At 36.5% G+C, this 23,637-nt stretch overlaps 1 protein-coding gene across 1 annotated transcript in view; it reads left to right on the forward strand.

Annotated features, from left to right (window-relative positions):
- The window catches only part of LOC133254816 (SAM domain-containing protein SAMSN-1-like), a 58,775-nt gene that overhangs the window by 24,924 nt on the left and 10,214 nt on the right, over window positions 1-23,637 (forward strand). Inside the window, exons 2-7 of the mRNA XM_061429147.1 lie at window positions 1,565-1,636; window positions 6,257-6,406; window positions 10,788-10,917; window positions 13,579-13,730; window positions 18,773-18,976; window positions 21,541-21,691. Coding sequence (XP_061285131.1) covers window positions 1,565-1,636; window positions 6,257-6,406; window positions 10,788-10,917; window positions 13,579-13,730; window positions 18,773-18,976; window positions 21,541-21,691 — 859 coding nt within the window. The remainder of the gene's footprint in view (window positions 1-1,564; window positions 1,637-6,256; window positions 6,407-10,787; window positions 10,918-13,578; window positions 13,731-18,772; window positions 18,977-21,540; window positions 21,692-23,637) is intronic.

The raw sequence follows: 23,637 nt of genomic DNA on the forward strand, positions 1-23,637 counted from the left end.
GCTACAAAAGTGCCCTAAGCACAGGCTCCAATAGGCCATAAGAATGCTTCAAGTATATAAAAAAGTAACAGCTTTCCCTGTGTTCAGATTGTTTATAAGCAGAACAAGAACACACTAATTCCCTTTCGCGATTTCCGGGCAATGATGGCCTGGCCGAAATGCCTACTAGGCAAGTTGAAGTGATTAATGCTCTCAGAAATCATTCTAGGTCCGTAAGCCCTGCATGAGAAGATTGTATTTTCCAGAGTAGTTTTCAATTGCAGTCCTTCTTTTTCTCTCCTCTTGCCACAAGCTGAAGGGCTTCTTCAGCAAGGGTAGCAAGTCAGCAAAAGGTGTTAATTGTGTCTAACACAGCCCTCATCCTTGGGGTGGTGTTCTGTGTCACAGTGTCTATCAAGCTTACCCCTTGTCACATGCCAGGATCTTTTTATATAAACTCATTTAAAAGAGAAACAAGGAGTTTTAAAGATAGCTAGTAGGAAGATCTGAGAATAAGAGTGCTTGCAAGGACTAAGTACCTTTGACGCCGTCTTGAACTAAAACGGTGTGTGACTTTTAAAGGACATACAAAGTTTTACAGATTACTGACTCCCATTTTTAACTTTTCTAATTATCAGGTTATTTTTCAGTACCACCAGCCTATTTTGAAAATATTATAAGCTTGAAATGAAATGAAGTTCTTAAGATAGAACATATATAAAGTCTGTAATGTCCGATATCCACCATCTCAAACAATATATAAAATTAAATAGTGAGGAAATATCAATTTTTGATTCCACGACTAAAGATTTTTGAAAAATGTCTTTAGAAGAATCATTTAGTTTGTAGTAATCAGGAATTGCTTATAATTACCTGCCTAGAATGAGTTACATAAGAATAAAAATTTAGCCTTGTAGGCAAAAAGTATCCAAGAGAACAAGGTTTCTATTAACATATTGAGCTTTCTCTCAAAACCAGTGAATGAAATGGATCTAGAGGTCTCATTGTAATTTCATGTTAAATGTGTAAAAATTCAGTTTTACCCCCAACCTAAAAGTGTGCATACCTAAATGCTCTTTTCAATTTATTAATAGGTCTGTGTATATGCTACCTTCTCTTTCTGATATCTAGTAGAGAGTTTCAAATTATCAAGGGTCAGCATTGGGAAATGCATTTACATTAGTTTTTTGACAAATATGATCTTTATGAGGCACAATGGTTAATCTACTCAAATGCTTGCTTTTGGTTTTTTGTTTTGTTGTTTTCTATTAGTTGTCTGGTTGTCTAGCAACACATGTCATTCTTAAAAGCAAAATTAACACTATAAGTCCAAAATAATTTAATAGATTTTCTACAAGGTGCTTAACACTATATCATTAACATACAAGACACTTTATTAACTGTAAATATTAGAATGTTAATAACACACCATCAGCACCTTTAGATATTCCAGAAAGAAGAGTCTTTTTAATCCTCTATTCACAAGAGACTTGGGCTTATTAAGCCATAATCTAATATATTTAGCAGTTTTATCAATGAAAGTCACAAATCCTGTTTCTTTTGCTTTTTCTTTCCTATTTTACAGCGCAGCAGCAGTTTTGGGAACTTTGATCGTTTTTGGAATAATTCCACAGCAAAACCAGATGATTCGACTGGGGTTAGTATTCCATTCCATTTTTATGAGTGTTATACAAAGCATTATGAAAAATTATGAAGCCAAAATAACTTTTGCAAATTACAGTAAGCAAAAGATATATATTTAAAATCCATAGCCTTGCATACATTTTTGTGACAAATGAACAATTATTTAGTACCTAGCACCATGCTGGGCATTAAGAGTAAAAAGCTATCTAAGAAACATTAGAGATGTTTGGGAAGGCAGAACATCAATTTAAGAAGAGAATTATAATTTAAAGTAACACATATGAAATGACATACATGTTAAATTTTAAGTAAGTTATAATTGTTTAAATTTAGGAAGTGATTAAATGGCTTCATTGGAAATTAGTTAAGGAGAGCATAGGCTGCTCTGCTCATTTACACTTTCACACCTTTGTACACATTGAAACGGTGGTGACCATTTAACCATGAAATCAGCAGTGACCATTCCATGAGTGTGTTTGTGCTAAGTCCCTTCTTCAGTCGTGTCTGACTCTTTGCAACCCTATGGACTGTAGCCCACCAGGCTCCTCTGTCCATAAGATTCTCCAGGCAAGAATATTGGAGTGGGTTGTCATTTCCTCTTCCAGCGGATCTTCCTGACCCAGGGATCTAACCCATGTCTCTTACGTCTCCTGCATTGAGGTAGATTCTTTACCACTAGTGCCACTCGGGAAGCTCCATATACATTTACAAACCATGAACACCTTAAATTGTAGCTTAAGAAAAGCTTCCTATAAGCTTATTGACATCATCATCATCACTACATTTAATTGAGCACTTACCAGGAAGTAAGCACAACATTAAGCACTTTACCTAACTGTAAGTAGGAAATATTATTATTTTTATTTTATCATTGAAGAAATATGTTTGAACAAAATTACTTCTAAATCATACATGTCATAAATGACAAAGGCAGAAAGCGAGATCTTGTCCAAAGTTTGCTATTCTGTTATACTATCTCATAAGTCATGGGCCAACTGTAAAAACTGATTAAAGAAGGAATAACAACTAATAAAATAGTAGAGAGGAGGGATATATACTGAGAAAAGTGAAAGTATATATTTATCATTGAACCTGATTTATGTATTCATGTGGTAGATTTGTTTTAGATCAATAGGCTTTAGATATTATTCACATCTTATTCATTCTAGATATTGCATTATTATTTTTTACAAAGAATTTTCTTTATCATGTCTAATTTCTCAGAATATCTTTCAGATTCCTATATTGTATCTATCTATATTATCTTTAAATATGTTTATTTCAGCAACGGATATTCTAGACAAAAATAGAAAGAAAATGACATCTATTACTTCTTTATAAATACCTCTGTTAACACATATATATGTACATGTGTGCATACTATATCCCTTTATATGTATATATACATTACATATATCTTATTTTATTCACCTATACATTTATACATATAAACTTATGAATAAACCTTTATAGCTACATGGATATAAATATATAAAATTGTATGTAACTTTATGGTCTATCAACACTTACATAATTGTAAATAATACAATGCAAATAATGAGAAACCCTATACAATTTTTACAAATAGTGAGAAGCCTTATACAACACAAATAGTGAGAACCCAAATGTATTTCTTTTACAAATGGTATACAGTGAGAAGACCGATATAATTTTTTTAGCATGAGGGATTTCCTGTTGATCTTTTTTTAAATCTTTATTTTAAATTGAAGTGTAGTTGATTAACACTGTTGTGTCAGTTTCAGATGCAGGGCAAAGTGACTCAGTTATACATATATTAGTATCTTCTTTTTTCAAATTATTTTCCTATTTAGATTGTTATAGAGGAGAATTCCCTGTGCTATACGGTAGGTCCTTGTTGGTTACCTATTTTAAATAACAGTGTGTACATGTCAGCCCCAAACTCCCATATTGTATAATCCTATACTTTCTATAATCCTATGTAGGTATATTTACTGTTATTAAGTTTTTCTTCTAGAGTTGACCTATAAAAGTTGCTCAGGCTCATTCAAACTTATTGATTAGTAATGGTGGCCTAGCAATTTGTGAGAGAATTTAATGAACTTGATAAAGCAGTTTGTACATTTTTTAGCAAACCGTCGTTCACTCATTCAATAAATGTGTATTGAGCATCTACCTGAGTATCTCCCTTAGGCGCTCAGAAAGTACTGTTACAATACAGGTGAAAATCCTTACTTCATGAAGCCTAGAGTCTAGGGGGAGACAGACTTTAAAACAACAACAACAAAAAAAACCCATAAGTAAGTATATAAATAAACTGAGATTCAGGCTATGAAAGAGAAAAGCACAGAAAAATATTGAAATTAAATATATGTCAACAGAGTCTCCTCAAAGCTTCTGTAAATAATTATGGAAAAGCCTGAAATTAAAATATTTATGGCACTTTTTTGAAACTTAGGCAATGGTAAGTTAACACAGATAGTAATAAACTAATATATTTTCTTATTTTAGTTTATAGCTTTACGATGAAGATAGAAAAAGTTTAAGTAAAGAGAAAATAAAAGGCCTAACACTAAAATTTTTAAGTAGTTCCAAGTTGTATTTTATTCAGTGCTTCAGTTGTATTTTATTCAGGCAAAGATTCAGGCAAAGAATCTTTGCCTTTATAACCCTGAATGTAGACATTAATAAAGTGCAATGAGGACTTAAATTGGCTGTCCATTCATATTTATCATAGGCAATTTGGGGTAAGATGTGAAGTAAAACATAATATTTATTAACAATGATGTTAACTATGTGGTTACACCTTCATATTAAAATATTCAAGTTCACTAAACAGACGTTTCCCATGATTTTTTATATTCAGGGAATGACTGGCCACCCACCTATTGGAGATGGTGGACAGTACTAGACTAGATGACCTTCAAGGGTCCTTTCTTGCAAATCTGGGATATGATGTATATGTCACCCAAAAATGTCCTCCAAGGGGAAAAAAATGCCAAAGTTCTACGTAAGAAGTTCTATTTATTAAAAACTATTGAGGGTCAGTTATGTTCTTGGAAATATTTAGATGCTCAGGATGAATAAAGCAGATAAAGTCACAAGTCTCATGGAGCATATATCATAGTGGGAGACGCAGGCAGTAAAATATAAAGAACAAACAAATATATTATTGGATACTGTTAAGTGCTTAGAAGAAGAATAAATCATAGTAAACATAAAGGGAGTGTGGACATGTGTGGGCTATTGCAAATGGGGTGATCAGTCAGAAAATTTCTCTTCCATTACTTGGCATGTGGGTGGAAACCTGGATGAATGAAGGAAGACATTTGTAGATATCTGGTGGAAGCCAATGGCTGAAACCAGTACAAACATTGGTGGGAATATGAAAGAGAAACGGCAGAGGGACTAGTGTGGCAGTACTCAGTTACAGTTGTTTCAAATGTTAGCATGTATCAAAGTCACTTGTAGAGTTTGTTAAAACACAAATTGGCCCCAAGTGATTCTGTTGCTACTGGTCTTAGAACCACATTTTGAGAATCATTCCTATAGTGAACAAGAAAAATTTGAGAAGTAGCAAGGGGTGAGATGGTTTGAATTCTTTATCTCATATACACTCTATATAATGTAATATATATATTATATTATGGGCTTCCTTGGTGGCTCAATGGCAAAGTATCTGCCCACCAATACAGAAGATGTGGATTCAATCCCTGGGTAGGAAGATCCCCTGGAGAAGGAAATGGCAAACCACTTCAGTATTCTTGCCTGGGAAATCCCAGGCACAGAGGAGACTGGGGGACCACAGTCTATGGAGTACAAAAGAATCAGACACAATCTAGTGACTAAATAACAACAATATTATATTGCAATATATATTATAATAATTGCATTATATCACATTATATTATGTTGTTATAGAGCCTTGTGAGCTGTAAACATTGTTTTATTCTGAGTTAGATGAGAAATCACTGGTTTAACAAAATTCTTAATAGGCAAAAATCAGAAGCAGTCTAAATAGAGATTTGATTAGTATGTGGAATACATAAAGATCTCTGTTCTAATGGCGGAAACAAGTTCATAATTAATGTTACTTGAGAATGTTGGAAATGTGCACGTATTCATAACCTGTAAGATGGAAAAACTGCAGTTTCTCTGTGGATTTAATTAACTCCAAAATTTAAAAAATAACCATTACCATTTCAATTTATAAGAAGCAAGAAGGTATGTTAGTACCTGTTCAGCATGGATAGATGCTGCAGCCTTTCTAAGGCCTCCAAAAAATATCTCTCATCTAAGTAGATATTCACTCATCATGCTTGGCATTTTTTTTCTATTTTGTTATCTCATAAACAGGAAGGACTTAAGTAATTCTACTATACATCTATTAAAATGTAGCTAAAATTACCTTTAATAATATCAGATGTGAAGCTCATGTCTTTCGATAACAAGTTTTACTTTCTGAGTCTGTAATACAGGTAACCAGAGCTAGACAATTTTAAAAATATGCATTATTTTCATTTTGTTTGAAATTTTGAACACTGCTACACAGAATGTACAGGAAGCCCACAAATTTGGAATCTTCTAATGATGTTTTCAGATCAATGCTTTTCATTGCTTCATTATTTTGTCTTTTGTAAACAATTATAACTAGGTATGCGAAGGGGAACCCATAAATGAAAGTGGAGAACAAAACAAAACTTCACATAATGGAGCAAGTTTAGGTAAAAAAATGAGAGCTATTTCCTGGACAATGAAGAAAAAAGTGGGCAAAAAGTACATCAAAGCCCTTTCTGAAGAAAAGGTAAGCGTCCTCTGTTAATCATTTGTATTTTTCTATTAATGTATTTCTTAAAATACGGAACAGGTTCTTCTAGATATAGAAGTACTTGGTAGCTTATGAAGGACTTCAATATACTTTTTTCCTTGATAATTTTGCCTAGCAGTTGGGTGGAAGACAGTATTATTGTTCACATTTTAATAGAGGAAACAAGAGGCTCAGAAAAATCCCGCATGTTGTATGTGAGGAACATAGATCATTTATGTTGGAACAAACAGTAATACTTCATTTCTTTTCGTTAGCAAATGATACTCTGTTGTATAGATAGGCTTCATTTTGTTGATCGTTTCATCAGTTGGTGAACATGTGGGTCGCTTTCACTTGGGGGCTATATTAAATATTGCTGCCATGAATGTCTTTGTTCAAGATTGTATGTGGAAAAATTCTTCATTTCTCTTGGTTACATGGTAACTCTGTCTGATACTTTGAGAAGCTGGCAAAGTATCTCCTAAAGAAATTACATCATTTTACAGTCCCACTACCAGTGTGCAAGAGTTCCAATTTCTCCACATGCTTGTCAACACTTGTTACTGTCTGTCTTTTTTATGTTAGTCTTTCATAATGGGTAGGAAGAGAATTATTGTACTTTGATGTGCATTTCCCTGGTGGCTTATGATGTTGAGAAACTTTTCATGTGTTATTGGCCATTTGCATATCTTCTTTTGAAAAATGTTTATTCAAATATTTTACCTGTTTTTTTAATTAGGTTGTCTTTTTATTGTTGACATTTATGATTTTTAAAACAATATATTATGATACAAATCCTTTATGAGATATGTGATTTGCAATATGATATACTTTCTCCCATTTGTGGATCGTATTTTCACTTTCCTGATGGTATCGTTTACAGCACATATGATTATAATTTTGAGTAGCCCGATTTATTTTTTCTATCATCAGTTGTGCTTTTAGTGTTATATCTAAGAAACCATTGCTTGATCTAAGGTTACAAAGATTTACTCCTGTGTTTTCCCCTAAGAGTTTTATACTTGTAGGTATTAAAATTTGGTGTATCGCCCATTAATTTTTCTACATGGTGTGTGGTAGGAGTCCAACTTCATTCATTTGAATGTGAATATTCAGTTATCCCAACGCTTCTTATTGAAAAGGCAATTATTTCCCCACTGTATTGCCTTGGCATCTTTGTTGAAAAATGAACTGATCATAAACATATGGATTTATTTATGGGCTCAGTTCTATTCTGTTGATCTATATGTCTTAGAGCTAGTCTGTTTTTAACCCACTTCAACAGGATTTCTCTCCCCAGTACTCCATTCAAACAATAGAATAGTCACGGTCAGTATTAACCTCTGTGTTGCCAAATCAAATGGTCACCTTTCTTTCTTCTTACATACTTCTCAGCTGTGTCTGATGCAAGTGATGACTTCATTACATATGAAACATTCTCTTTTATGATTTCTTTGGGCATTCTTGTTTTCCTTCTTTCTCGTAGTTTCCTGTCTTGGCTATGCTTTCTTTCCTGTCCTTCTAAATATTGAGTCTTCCTGAGGCTTGTTCCCAGATGCTTTACTCAGTTTAGTCTTTCTAAGTGATCTCATTTTGTCTCATGACTTTGTTTTTCACAATTACATCTCTAGCTATGATCTCTTTGCTTATCTGTTATACAACCAGTTGCTTATTTGATATTATCACTTAGATGCATAATAGATATCTAGAACTTGATATCCCTAAAGTGGAATTACTGACTCTCTATGCTGTACAAAGAGTTTGTTTCTTGTCCAGTCTTCCAAGTAAAAGCAAAACTGTACTAATGGTAGATGTTGGAAAGAAAGGAAGGGGAAGAGAGAGAAAGAAGGAGAAGGAAAGGAAAAAAGAAGAAAGCCTATCAGTTCAGTTCAGTTCAGTTCAGCCGCTCAGTCGGGTCCGACTCTTTGCGACCCCATGAATCGCAGCATGCCAGGCCTCCCTTTCCATCACCAACTCCCGGAGATCACCCAAAATTCATTCTTTCTCCCACTCTTCATAGCAATTAATCAGCATATCCTTCTAGTTTTAACCCCAAAGCATATCTAAAAACTCTTAACATCTCCATGTAAGTTATTTCTGCTTTAGATTAAGTAAACGACCTCTCTTGCCTAGATTACCTAATTGGTTTCCTTTCTTTCACTCTTTCCTCCATAAAAGCCACTCTCCACATGAAAGCCAGAAAGATATTTGAAAAGTCAAGTTCTGAAATTAAAATTTTACAGTACCAGTTAAAATTTACAGTACCAGTTAAAATTTTACAGTACCAAAATGCATTCCCTTACTATGATGTGTTCATTACAGTCCTCTGAGAAGTAGACCCCAAGAAAGGAATAGACACACCAAAGACTTACTGGAGAAAATGCCTGTGAAGGATAAAGAAGAGAAAGAAAAAATGAGCTAGAAAATCCTTTAGAATAAAATGCAAGTCTGATAACTATAAAAGGAGACAAAGAAAGAAGAAGGATCATTCAAATCTCACACTTCAGCACTGTTTTAAGAAAGATTTGGCCAGATTGATAGGAAGTCCTCGAACCCAAGGTTTTCATTAAAGAAGCCCCACATCCCACCAGCATGGACTCAAATGGTAGCCCCACTATTTAAGTCATTGGTACATGGCTTCCTTGCGAACACAGTGGTGAATACAGAGGGCCAGTAGTTAGGGATGTCAGTAAAGAAGGGTCCCACAGCAAGAGATCTGAGTATCTGAAGGGTCCAACAGCAAGAGATTTGCATGGTCACTTCAAGTGGCTTCAGAAGTTCCTTCTGATCTGGCTCCAGTCTACTTCTCTGAGCTCATACCCTAATACTCTCCTTGCTCTCACTCAGCTCCAGCTATACTGGCCTTGTTGTTTTCCTCTGCATGTGTGCATGTGCAGTTGTTTCAGTCATATCTGACTCCGCAACCCCGTGGACTGTAGCCTACCTGGCTCCATTGTCCATGGGATTTTCCAGGCAAGAATACTGTAATGGGTTGCCATTTCCTCCTCCAGCGGATCTTCCTGACCAGGAGATGAAACTGTCTGCCTGCACCTCCTGCTTTGCATGTGGATTCTTTACCTGCTAGCCCCCTGGAAAACCCTTTCCTCTGCATAACTCAAGTTAATTCTTTGTTTAGCTATTTTGTTCCTGCTATTTCTTTTGAGTGGGATACTATCTCCAAATCTTCATATAAGTCACATCGTCTTATCATTCAGATCAATAATGCTGACTCTGTTACCATTTGGAGGAGGTCTTTGGTGGTGCCTCTAAATCAGTCAACCTTCCTCCAAACCTAATCTGAATAGCTAAACCTTTCACTTCATCCCGTTTTATTTCCTTCATAGCACTTATTCTCTGAAATTGTCTTGTTCATTTTGTTTACACAAACCTCCCCAAAGAGTACACATGCACACACATGCATGCACACACACGCACACAGCCCAAGAATGTACCTAAAATGTACCTTATTAAAGGTTGGACCCTGAATCTTGTTTACCATGGTATCCTCAGTTCCCCCAAACAATGCCAGTTGCTTAGAAGATGTTCTACAGGCTTGTACTGAATGATTGAACAAATGAATAAAGGAATGGATAAAAGCAGAGAATCAAACTAAGCATATATCATATGTTTATTCTGAAGTTTTATCAATGTTTAGAAATGCTAAAAAATGAGGAATATTGAATTATATTTTAATGAGCATTAAGAAATTCATAGGTTTTGTTGAAACTATCTAAATATGGAAAACATGTGAGGTGTTTTCAAGCAGATGTAATTTCTTTTGAGATTGTCTGTCTTTCCTAATTTTATGCAAGATTTGCTTTTCACTTGACTAGGTGGCAAGCACCGTATGAGATTTGTAAAGCTTCTTAGATAAGCTTTGCTTTAGAATTGCAAAGTGTGCATGTTTTATTCATATCTAGTGATCTGGTAGGGTGCAAATAAGTGACATGAAGCAACTATGCAGAGTTTAAACTTGTAATATCAGATCTCAAAGGATTAGTAATGGTGGTAAACAGATGATAAGAAGAACAGGAAGAAACAAAAGCACTTTAACAGATAAAGCATAAATGTTAATAAACCTAACATTTCTGATTAAATAGTCTTGGTATGATATTCATTCTAATTACAAAAATAAACTGGATAATTTCAGTTAAATTCCAAAATATGGACTGTTTCAGCTAAAGAATTTTTCCAAGAATACCAAAAAACGTTTTGCTAGAAATTGAGCTAAGGATTAATGACACTCATATTTGATGCTGATGTATTCCTAAGTATTTTGTTGCTAAAGTATTGTCTTGTTTTCTAAATCAATGCACACAGTGAAAGTCTCCAAGGAAATCAGTTTTTTGCACTTAACTTCTGATATGATTTTCTGAAGGATGAGGAAGATGGAGAGCATACCCTCCCATACCGGAACAGTGACCCCACGCTTGGAACCCACATTGAGAAGATCTCCCTCAAAACCAGTGACTCCTTGGACAGTCTCTACAGTGGGCAGAGCTCATCAAGTAAGGCTATAGAAAAGTGACAAGACGGGAGATCTGGGTTGAGTAACTAAAAACAACGAATTGATTTCTCTCAGGCTTGTGAAAATAGCAACAAGCTTCCAGCTATTTGATTAGCATGTTGAATCTATGGAATTGCTATTATTTAAAATAATACATAGTATATTAGGATTATGGAATACTTTGAAAATTTTAGCACTGTGGTCAGCAGGGCTCTTGGGATAGGCCTTAAAAAGATCACATTGGGTGATTAAATCTGAATCCTACAATATAGTATGCTGGAGAGAACTAGCATTATTTGGAATCCAGATTTTTTAAAGTAATTGAAATATTCAGAAAACTAAAATCCTGTTCTCTGCCTTTTTTCCTTCCCTTTCTCCATACCCCACTTACTCCTTCCTTTCCTCTTCTCTTCCTTTCTTTCTCCCTTCTATCTTACTACCTCTCCCTTCTTCCCTGTCTTTCTTTCTTTTTCTTTCATTTTTTTCCCCATTTTTTATTTATTTCTTCCCTATCCTTCCCCTCTCACTATTTCCTTCCTTTCCTTTTTTTTGTCTGGAATATTCTGAAAAGAACAGGACATTTGCATCAATTCTAGGTATCCATCCAGCATTAGGGAGTAAAAAGTGAAGTGGTATATAAATACTAAATAGTAGGAATATCACCAATTAGGTAGGGCTTCCCAGGTGGTGCTAGTGGTAAAGAACCCACCTGCCAATGCAGGAGACATAAGAGACGCGGGTTTGATCCCTGGGTTGAGAAGATCCCCTGGAGGAGAGCATGGCAACCCATTCCAGTATTCTTGCCTGGAGAATCCCATGGACAGAGGGCCCTGGGGGGCTATCATTCATAGGGTTCCTAAGAGTCATACACAAACGAGAGACTGAGCACATATCAACTAGGTGACAAAAAAGAATCAGCATGTGTTCAATAAGAATTTTCTAAAAAAATATCATTTTAACAAAGAAGTCACTCAGGCTTCAGTCATATGTCCTGCTACAATATTTTAATGAAACTATTGATACTACAGGATGCCTTGTAAATTTTTTATATGTATACTGTTTTATATCTTTTGAGTCTTTTCAGGGCTTTTAAATGGTTTTTGCAAAGTTTATTTTCCATTCCATTCTAAATCAGCTGCTTCTGTTATTTGAAGATGGATCACAAAGACCAGATGTTGAAAATATCCTGAATTTTATTCCTGCTTGCCTATTGGCTGTAGAATAGCTATTTTGTGAAGTAAAAGCTAATACAGAAACATTTGAAGGGTATATTTTGCATGTGTGAAATTCAGATATCATTAGTATTCATTTCTGCTGGAAGTTTTAAAATTCAAAATTGTGGGTGCCAAATGTGGGTAGAATTTTATTAACTTTAATATACCATGAAAAGCCAGGGCCTGAAGTAGTCATGGAAGAGAGAATAAGGGAAATGGGAGTCCACTTAGCCATTATCAAACACAGCTTAATATCTGTGACTAGATGCAACTCACTTTTTTTTTTTTTACACCAGTCCATATAAAAAATGAGGGCTTCCCTGGTGGCTCGGACAGTAAAGAATCTGCCTGCGATGCAGAGACCTGGGTTTGATCCCTAGGTTGGAAAGATCCCCTGGAGGAGGGAATGGCAACCCACTCCAGTATTCTTGTCTGGGGAATTCCATGGGCAGAGGAGCCTGGCAGGCTATAGTCCATGGGGTTGCCAAGAGTCAGACACGACTGAGCGACTTTCATTATATAAAAAATGAAGCATCCCTAGGGATCTTTATCTTATTTCTACACTTATTTGAATGAATGGTAGAGATACTGGGCCTGCTCCCTCATGAAACAGAGCACCAAAGGACCGCACCAAAGGAAAAAGAGGTGACGACTGACAGTGGTAGGAGACTCAGAGTAACCACCCCTGTGAACCATTCTTGCCCCTAGGCAGCAAATACGAAATCTATTTTTTTACCCCCCTTGAGGTTCCAGATCAGAAAGGAAGAGGACCAGAGAACAAGGTTTTGGAGCCGTTTTAATAGCCCAGTTTAGAACAGGTTTGAACCATTTAGGAGTACAGATATTATAACACACTTTCTCTTTCCCTGTCATTCATACTACTAGCAAAAACACTACCTTTTATACATAGAGGTGTTGTCTCAGAATGGCTTTTGGTACACAGGAGGAAGTCTGAAACACCATTTTTGCTACATCATCGTAAGTTGTAGGAAAATTTGTGGCTTATGCTTTGACCATTCCTGATCAATAGCACACAAAAATCAAACAGTTATTATAGGCTTCTGTCTTTGTTTACATGTACAAAATTCATTATCTGCCTTGTACAGGGCATTAGGGCTATATACTTCCTGCCTCTTTAGCAAGTAGCCAATGCTCAAAGCCCTGTGCTACTGGATCAGATCACAGAGGCCGAAGTAAGAGAGTGCTTGAATTGGTGGTTGAGGAAAGAAGGATCAGGTTGACTGAATAAAGATCAGAAATGGCTCAGGACAGAAGTCACTGATGGAGAAGGACTGGGAGCAAAAATAAGCAGTCAGTCACTTAGAACCCCCGCAGGAGGCTGGCATCCAATTGTTCAGCATTGTTTCTGCTTAGTTATGTCCAGGTGATGGTTCAGAATGTTATGAACCTTCAGTGAGAACTGTAAATGTCTGCTTTGCTTTCATCAGGTGGAATAACAAGTTGTTCAGATGGTACAAGTAACCGGGACAGCTTTCGACTTGATGATGACAACCCCTACTCTGGACCATTCTGTGGCCGTGCCCGAGTACACACCGATTTCACACCAAGCCCCTATGACACTGATTCCCTCAAAATCAAGGTGTGTGCATTCTGTATGGTTTGTCTATGGCTGGGTGTATGATCTCTTTCAGGAAGTACAAATATGGGGAACTAGGGATGAGTGTATCTTCCCAACAGGAGAAATGAGGACTGGTTTACTGTGGCAGGAATTCAAACAACACACAAGAGGTAAGGTAGGGCAATCCATCTTTCGAGGCTATTCACAAAAGTTGTGTTTTGTAGATAATGCAGGATCATAGCCTTTTTTAATTAATTTATTTTTTATTGAAGGATAATTGCTTTATAGGACACTCGATGACATGAATCAAAGCAAGATCCTCTATGACCCACCTCCTAGAATCATAGCCTTTTAAGGGAGAAGGAACTGTCTACACTTTTTCTGACTACCAAAAGCCTCACAAGTTACTAGAAGTGCCTAGTTGTACTTGATACTTGTTGGATAAAAATAATGAACCCAAGGAGACAGAAAGAAAATGGAAATATCAGGCAGAGTCGAGGAGAGTAAAGGCCTTAGGAGCCAGAGTTGGTCAGGCAATTTCAATACTTGAGTCAGTACTTGCAAATGCCACGAGTAACTGGACAATTTTCTCTAAATGATATTTCCTTCTGAATTCCCTTTTCTTCACTGTTGCCTTCTCTATTCATTTTCTTTTGCTGTAAGGGCTTCAAACAACACAAATATATTATTATTTCACAGTTCTGTAGGTCTTACATGTGGGCTCAATTGGGTGGTCTTTTTAAGGTCTCACTGGGCTGAAATCAAGGTGTCAGCTGAAGCTGTGATCTTATCTGAGACTCAGGGTCCATTTTCATGCTCACCAGCTGTTGGCATAATTCAGTTCTTATTGCGTATAGCACTGAGTTTTCTGCTTTCCTAAGGTATATTAACTGGGAGCCATTCTCAGTCCCCTGAGGTTGCCAGCCATGATTTTCTTTAACAATGCAGTTCACTCCTTCAATAGCTATAGCAGAAAAGCTCACCCATGCTTCAAATCTGTTTTAAGAGGTCCTACCTGATTAAGTCAGAAGTACCCAGATAACTTCTTTTTAATTCCCAAATTAATAAATTTTGGGTATTAATTATGTATGCATAGCCCCTCCTGTCATATAACATAATCACAGGTTTGAAATTCATCATGTTCATACTTTTGTTTGTACTCAAGAGGAGGAGGTGTTACAATAGTACAAACAGAGGAAGATTTAGTGGTAAAATACTTTATAGATGTTAGATTATTCATTTTAGTGACACAAAGTCGCTATAGCTAAAGAGTAGAAATTATTAATTTTCTATACTGTCAGTACTGTCAAATAGCTGTGAAAAGAAGGGAAGCGAAAGCAAAGGAGAAAAGGACAGACATACCCATTTGAATGCAGAGTTTTAAAGAATAGCAACGAGAGATAAGAAAGCCTTCCTAAGTGATCAATGCAAAGAAATAGAGGAAAACAATAGAATGGGAAAGACTAGAGATCTCTTCAAGAAAATTAGAGATACCAAGGGAACATTTCATGAGAAGATGGGCTCAATAAAGGACAGAAATGGTATGGACCTAACAGAAGCAGAGGCTATTAAGAAGAGGTGGCAAGAATACACAGAAGAACTGTACAAAAAAGATCTTCATGACCCAGATAATCACAATGGTGCGATCACTCACCTAGAACCAGACATCCTGGAATGTGAAGTCAAGTGGACTTTAGGAAGCATCTATATGAACAAAGCTAGTGGAGATGATGGAATTCCAGTTGAGCTTTTTCAAATCCTGAAAGATGATGCTGTGAAAGTGCTGCACTCAATATGCCAGCAAATTTGGAAAACTCAGCAGTGGCCACAGGACTGGAAAAGGTCAGTTTTCATCCCAATCCCAAAGAAAGGCAATGCCAAAGAATGCTCAAACTACCACACAGTTGCACTCATCTCACATGCTAGTAAAGTAATGCTCAAAATTCTCCAAGCCAGGCTTCAGTAATACATGAACCATGAACTTCCAGATGTTCAAGCTGGTTTTAGAAAAGGCAGAGGAACCAGAGATCAAATTGCCAATATCTGCTGGATCATAGAAAAAGCAAGAGAGTTCCAGAAAAATATCTATTTCTGCTTTATTGACTATGCCAAAGCCTTTGACTGTGTGGATTACAATAAACTGTGGAAAATTCTGAAAGAGATGGGAATACCAGACCACCTAACCTGCCTCCTGAGAAATCTGTATGCAGGTCAGGAAGCAACAGTTAGAACTGGACATGGAACAACAGACTGGTTCCAAGTAGGAAAAGGAGTACGTCAAAGCTGTATGTCATCCTACATATTTAACTTATATGCAGAGTACATCATGACAAACGCTGGGCTGGAGGAAGCACAAGCTGGAATCAAGATTGCTGGGAGAGACATCAATAACCTCAGATATGCAGATGACACCACCTTTATGGCAGAAAGTGAAAAAGAACTAAAGAGCCTCTTGATGAAAGGGAAAGAGGAGAGTGAAAAAGTTGGCTTAAAGCTCAACATTCAGAAAATGCAGATCATGGCATCTGGTCCCATCACTTCATGGGAAATAGATGGGGAAAAAGTGAAAACAGTGTCAGACTTAATTTGGGGGGGCTCCAAAATCACTGCAGATGGTGATTGCAGCCATGAAATTAAAAGACGCTTACTCCTTGGAAGAAAAGTTATGACCAACCTAGATAGCATATTAAAAAAGCAGAGACATTACTTTGCCAACAAAGGTCCATCTAGTCAAGGCTATGGTTTTTCCAGTGGTCATGTACGGATGTAAGATTTGGTTTATAAAGAAAGCTGAGTACCGAAGAATTGATGCTTTTGAACTGTGGTGTTGGAGAAGGCCTTGAGAGTCCCTTGGACTGCAAGGAGATCCAACCAGTCCATCCTAAATGAATTCAGTCCTGGGTGTTCATTGGAAGGACTGATGTTGAAGCTGAAACTCCCATACTTTGGCTACCTGGTGCAAAGAGCTGACTCATTTGAAAAGACCCTGATGGTGGGAAAGATTGAGGGCAGGAGGAGAAGGGGATGACAGAAGATGAGATGGTTGGATGGCATCACTGACTCAATGGACATGGGTTTGGGTGGACTCCAGGAGTTGGTGATGGACAGGGAGGCCTGGCGTGTCGTGGTTCATGTGGTCACAAAGATTCGGACACAAGTGAGCGACTGAACTCAACTGATACTGTCAATACCAAACCAATGTTAACCATAAATATCATAAACTATGAAGTGTTAATATTATTATTGCACATTCAAGGCACTCAGCTCTTCTCTTTATCCCTTTTAAGATATCAAATCAGAATAACCTCAGCTGGAGAATGAGGAAAACATTTCTTTCCACAGTTAGCTCCTTACTTGTTTCTATGAAATGATTTGAAGTCTAAGTCCAAGTCTTGGGGAAAGGAGGATTATAGCCAAGTAACCATTGTGGAGGGAGGGCAGTAGAAGGGAATACATTGAAAACATTTTGATTCAGGATAGATTTCATATTTCCCTATAATGCCATTCAGCGTACTACCCCTAGCGCTGCTTAAGGGGACGTTTGTGGAGCTCTTGTAGGACACAATAAAAATTCCACAGACACCACAGGGTAATGGATACTATTGTCTTCAGCCAGGGTCTTATCCGAAATGAAGTTGGATTTTTGCCTGTAGCCTGTGGGCTTACCTGTAATGTATTTTTACAAGTTTAAAGGATAATAAGAAGGGTGCAGCATAAGACTATAATACTTTGAGATAACCCCCTAGAGCTTCTGGGGATTTTCTAGGTCTGCTTACCTGATGTCTAGCCTAGGATTTGATTCCCTATAGTTAATGGCAGGAAAAACTAGATGAGCAACTCATAGGATCAGAACGTCAAATTGTCAATAAATTGGAAAGACCTGATCTTTTAATCACATTGGTTTCTACTTTTACAAATACAATTTGTGTATTAGATGGAAGAATGCACACTCAAGAGCAGCAGAAAAAAATATTTTTAGTAGCAGATTTAATGCTTTGTTTGACGGTAGACCTCTAAAATGGCAAAAATGTCAGAATCTATAATGTAATCTCTAAGGTAGACAGCTAACAGTCTTAAAGGAGTAATTATGACTCTTAAATGTAGACACTGTATTTACATAGAAATCAACTTTCCTTACCTAAAAAAAAATACCCCTGTGAAGTTTTTTGTGCTTAACAATTACTCCTGCAGTCCTAGTCTTAGAGGTGAATAAAGAGACAGACCAATTATTCTATCAGTCCCAATGCATTCCATTCATATTTTAAACTATTGCTGTGAAACTCAATCTAAGTATTAATTAAATAACTACTAGTTGATTAAGTATTAATTAATCTAGAATAAATAGCATAATTTATCCTTAGTACATATATAATTTTGTTACATATTTTATATGTACAAAGTTCTGAACATTTTCATTATTTTAGATGGATGCAATACTTTAGATAGATTCATTTCACAAAGTATATGAATTTTTCTGATGAATTAGAAGCATAGACAGAGCCATAGACTTCTCTCTCTTCCCCTTCCCAACTTGGGAGCCCCTCCAGGGATGATGCTGCATGTATATTGTTTTTACAGGATAAATAAAAAGAGCATCATTTTTTAATTCAAACTTAGGCTTGAGTTCTGGTGCTGTGAGTTCCTGAGAAATTAATGCTTGCATTTCTCTTTCCATAATATTTAGAGTAATAATTATACCTAGCATATAGGTTGAAGAGATGTATTATGGACATAAAAGAGCTTAATGTATGCAAAATGTTTTGTAAACTACAGGATGCTCTACAAATGTAAGCTGATAAATTGATATAATTCCAAAAACATAAACACATCATCAAATACAGTTAGGAGTTTTTCTCAAGCATGTTAGAGTTTTCTTCAACATTACTAGCAAATAGCTTCCTTAAACTTTTAAAAGAAATTTCTTCTTAGATTTATTTCTAACTCTAGATCTCTTCAATGGTATGCCCTCATTCTAATTTTCAATGATTTCAGTTTTTTTTTTCCTACCAATTATCATAGCATCAGAGTTCTCTGAAATCTAACTTATATTTCTTTGTCTTTAGAAAGGAGATATCATAGACATTATCTGCAAAACGCCAATGGGGATGTGGACAGGAATGTTGAACAATAAGGTGGGAAACTTCAAATTCATTTATGTGGATGTCATATCAGAAGAAGCAGCCCCCAAGAAAATGAAGACACAAAGAAGGAGTGGAGTGGAAAAGCCTGAGACTCTACAGGAGTTCTTAGAGAGGATTCACCTTCAGGTTAGCAAACCCATGGCCTGTTTGATTTTGATGGCATACAGATGCAATAACTGAGAAGAATGGATCAGTGTTTGTATTGCTAAAAAAAAAAAAAAAAAATACATGATTTACAGCAAGGGAAAATCTGTTTTCCAAGGATAGCTCTTATTTACCCATAACCACTTCTTTATGCATGGACAGGTCTTGATATAACATCACTTAGACTAAATTCTAATGATATTTAGCATTCACAGTAGAAATTGGGCTTCCCCAATGGCTCAGCTTATAAATAATCTGCCTGCAATGCAGGAGATACTATAAGACACAGGAGACTCCTGTTCGACCCCTGGGTCACGAAGATCCCCTGTAGCAACCCATTCCAGTACTCTGGCCTGAAAAATCCCATGCAATGAGAAGCCTGGCAGGGTATAGTCCAAAGGGTCGCAAATAGCCGAACATAACTGAGCAATTAAACATGCATGTCGCACCTAGAAATTAGAACAAGAAAGTGCAGTGGAAAGTGAAATACACTTGGGGGAATAAAAGACTCAGAGAAAACATGGTAATGAGAATGATAAAGAGAATATAAAGAGTGAAGGTAAAAATTCAAAGAATTGAAAGGAAGAATGATAAGAAAATGTATTTCCTACAGAGCAGAGATCAAAAACAACTCAACAGAAGGTAACCAAATTTGTTTTTAAAGAAATTTGTTAGAAAACAATGATCATTAAGCCCCCATAATGATTGTGTTAGGGAGACTGTTGTCTATATTTATAATCCAGTTATTTTCTTGTTATATTAGAGAAATTTTTATGAAGTATTTCTATGTTGTTAAATGGCATGTACATCCACTATGCCTAATCTCACTAAATTTACCATTTTGCAATCTACTTCTAAAAATAACACAGCCGTATTTCGACAGTTTTCAAAATTCATCGTCAAGAAAATAACCAATTAATCTTTCCTTAACTGTTTTTCCTGAATTACCTAGTTGTATTCCTATCTGTAGACACACTACATAGACATTTCAATATTACTATTCAGTTCAGATAAGTTCAGTCGCTCAGTCGTGTCCGACTCTTTGCGACCCCATGAACCGCAACATGCCAGGCCTCCCTGTCCATCACCAACTCCCGGAGTTCACCCAGACTCACGTCCATCAAGTCAGTGATGCCATCCAGCCATCTCATCCTCTGTCGTCCCCTTCTCCTCTTGCCCCCAATCCCTCCCAGCATCAGAGTCTTTTCCAATGAGTCAACTCTTCGCATGAGGTGGCCCAAGTACTGCAGTTTCAGCTTTAGCATTGTTCCTTCCAAAGAAATCCCAGGGCTGATCTCCTTTAGAATGGACTGGTTGGATCTCCGTGCAGTCCAAGAGACTCTCAAGAGTCTTCTCCAACACCACAGTTCAAAAGCAAATTGGTACCCTCCAAATGATATTACTCTTTGGAGGAGGCACATGTTTGAATCCTACTTCAGCTACTTGTTTGTTCTGTGACCTATGAAAAAACCAAGGTTTGAGAACGTGAAACTTACTCAAGAACTCTCAGTTAGTTACATCAGACTGGGATTTTTTTTATTTTTTCCTGTTCTGATTCTGTGATCCTTCTAGGATACATTATTTTAAAACAGAATTGCTACTCTTTCTTTCCTTTTTCTAAATAAATAAAGGGCTAGTAATAAGTTCTTTCTGATTACTTAAAACTTTTATATCCTCTTATTCAATTTTAGTAACTAAAATAAGGATACTGGATTAATGATCAAGTAAAATGGGAAGAATATTTGAGGAAGTTGAAAAGCATTTAAATTCACTTTGCATTTTTATTTTGTTACAGAGAACAGAGGTTACATAAATAACATACAGACTTTGAAATCAGAAGCTTATGAATTTTAAACTAATATATATTAATGCAAATGATGGACAAAATATACATGCTAAGAAAAGGAAACAATACTTTTCCCTACCACAGTGTTCTAATGCTTAATAAAAGCTTTTAATTAAATAGAAAGTCTGGAACGCCCTAGGTTTATAAAATACCTTTCAACCAAAATGTTAGGTATACTTATATAAATTGTGTCTGTTTCAAATGCCTTTTTTGACCTGCCCCAAGAAGTTAATGAGGGTAGATAATTTTTCGATCAAGCAAACAGGAAGAGATACAGTCCAGAAATATTATTATAATATACTCTATGAGAGGCATTTTATTGATAGACTTAAAAAAAAAAAAAACACTAGCTTTGTCAATTTTGCTATTTGAGAAGTGAAAATGTGCCAGATGGGATAAGTGATCCAGCTATTTAATTGATCCATGATTTAGCATTGCATTGCTTAAGGTAATCATTTCTTCTTTACATTTGTCCTTCCAGAAGGTGAGAAATGTACAACGTGCTTTTTAAAGGTCCTGTGTTCATCTGTAGAAAACTAGTACAAATAAAACAAAATTAAGCAAAAGTTCTGTTGGCATCTTTTGGTTCCAATGCATTGTTTCCATGCATTTCTATACTTTTTAAAAATCTAAAAATAACTAAAAGTAAAATGTTTGCTCAGAGTAGTTTATATTGTACAAAGTTTTTTCTTCCCCACAGGAATATACTTCAACACTTTTGCTCAATGGTTACGAGACCCTAGAAGATTTAAAGGATATAAAAGAGAGTCATCTCATTGAATTAAACATTAAAAACCCAGAAGACAGGATGAGGTTACTATCAGCTGCTGAAAATCTCCTTGATGAAGAAAGTAAGTATGTGTAGCTACTCTTTTCCCTCACTGAGAATCAAAGGTTAATGTAAATAGTAAAATAATTAAAAACAAATTCCCAGTTTTATTTACTGAGAATCACATAAAGCATTCTTTCCAATAAGAAAAAGTGTTTTCTTATACATTTGGAAACAACTCTGGTCAAATCTATAAATAGAAAGAGGACCTTTACTTTTTTTTCTTTTTTTTTTTGCTGCTTACTGGATCCAGAAAATGAAAGGGCTTTACTGGGTACTTCATTTAGATTCTGCAGACATATTAATTTACACGCAAGAGGATGTCCACATTCCCTAAGACTGGGGGAGTCAGAGACAAATATTTAGTGACAGCATGAGCCATTAGCAAGAACTGTCATACGCAGCTTCTGCAGAACTGCACAGAGAGAGCATGGCTCTGAGCTAATGAGCCTTTGCACCACACAAGAAAATTCATTTCATTACCATATAGTCACATCTTGTACGTGTTTATAGTATTCTTTCAAAATGCTATAATAGTTTGCAAAAATATTCAGCACTTACTTTTATTATCTGAGGTGGTTGTCTCTGTATTTGTAAGTATAAACTAAAGATGGAGTAACACAAGCAGATTCACTTGAATATTGATTGGCCACACCAATTGCGTTTATAAAGATAAGCTAGCCTTTGTTTTCACAACTGCCCAATCTGACCATTATTCTTACCAAAGCTGACTGGGCTCCCTAAACCCTGAGCTCTGCTGCTGCTGCTGCTACTGCTGCTGCTGCTGCTGCTAAGTCGCTTCAGTCATGTCTGACTCTGTGCGACCCCATAGACGGCAGCCCACCAGGCTCCGCTGTCCCTGGGATTCTCCAGGCAAGAACACTGGAGTGGGTTGCCATTTCCTTCTCCAATGCATGAAAGTGAAAAGTGAAAGTGAAGTCGCTCAGTCGTGTCCGACTCTTAGCGACCCCATGGACTGCAGCCCACCAGGCTCCTCCGTCCATGGGATTTTCCAGGCAAGAGTACTGGAGTGGGGTGCCATTGCCTTCTCCAAAAACCCTGAGCTCAGGGAGTGCCGAACTCTGTCAGGAGTATTTCATTAGAAAAAAAAGGGGGATGGTATCTAATTCTAAAGATGAAAAAGAACTTACATCCCCTAATCCAACCTTCTCTTTACAAAGTAATATGAATAATAACAATAATTATTTTTTTGAACATGTTCTCTAAAACTTTGAGCCAGGGTCTTTACACTTACTATCTTCTTTAACGCTGTCCACAACTCTCCAAGTTGGTATCATCCCTATTTTTATAATGAGAAATGAGAACATAAGAAACTTGCCCAAGTTTATGCACCTGGTGAATTAGGAAGCTAGGAACAGTGTTTGTGATGTTGTTAGACTTTCTTATACTGCAATTAATAGCCCAGATTGAGAGTCAAGAGAAAAGTTCTACATAGGACCCAGGCCTCCTGATGGTCCCCTCGTGAGCTTTCCTTTATTCTCCCTTATATGTCTCACGAAATGGCGGTGTTGAACTGCATATATTTATTATACATGGGCCTTTTGTCTAGTAAGAATTAATTTACTTTATAGAAACCGTACCTTATTGAATCCTTACTTGCTCTCTTGAGCTCGCAAAGGTCCTCATCCTTTTCAAGGAGTTTTCACATGCACCACTAATTTGACACCCACAGAACTGATTTCATCCTTTAGGCTTAGGAGTTTGTATGCCTTCTTTGAAGTTGTGGCGGCTAGGAGATGCAGAAGAGAAAGGAATCAGGTCACAGAGGCAAACCAGGGTCAGACTTAAGAAAGGAACCTATTTACAAGCCAAAACAAAACTGATCAGCGTAAACTGGTCTAGGAATCCTTTCACATCTTGTCATTTCAAAACATGGATCCTCACTATGCAATATTATACTAAGAAATGGATTCTGTCTTGAAAGTGATGATTTTCAGTATTATTATC

The sequence above is a fragment of the Bos javanicus genome, chromosome 1 (assembly GCF_032452875.1).
Source record: "Bos javanicus breed banteng chromosome 1, ARS-OSU_banteng_1.0, whole genome shotgun sequence".
NCBI classification, from domain to species: Eukaryota; Metazoa; Chordata; class Mammalia; order Artiodactyla; family Bovidae; genus Bos; species Bos javanicus.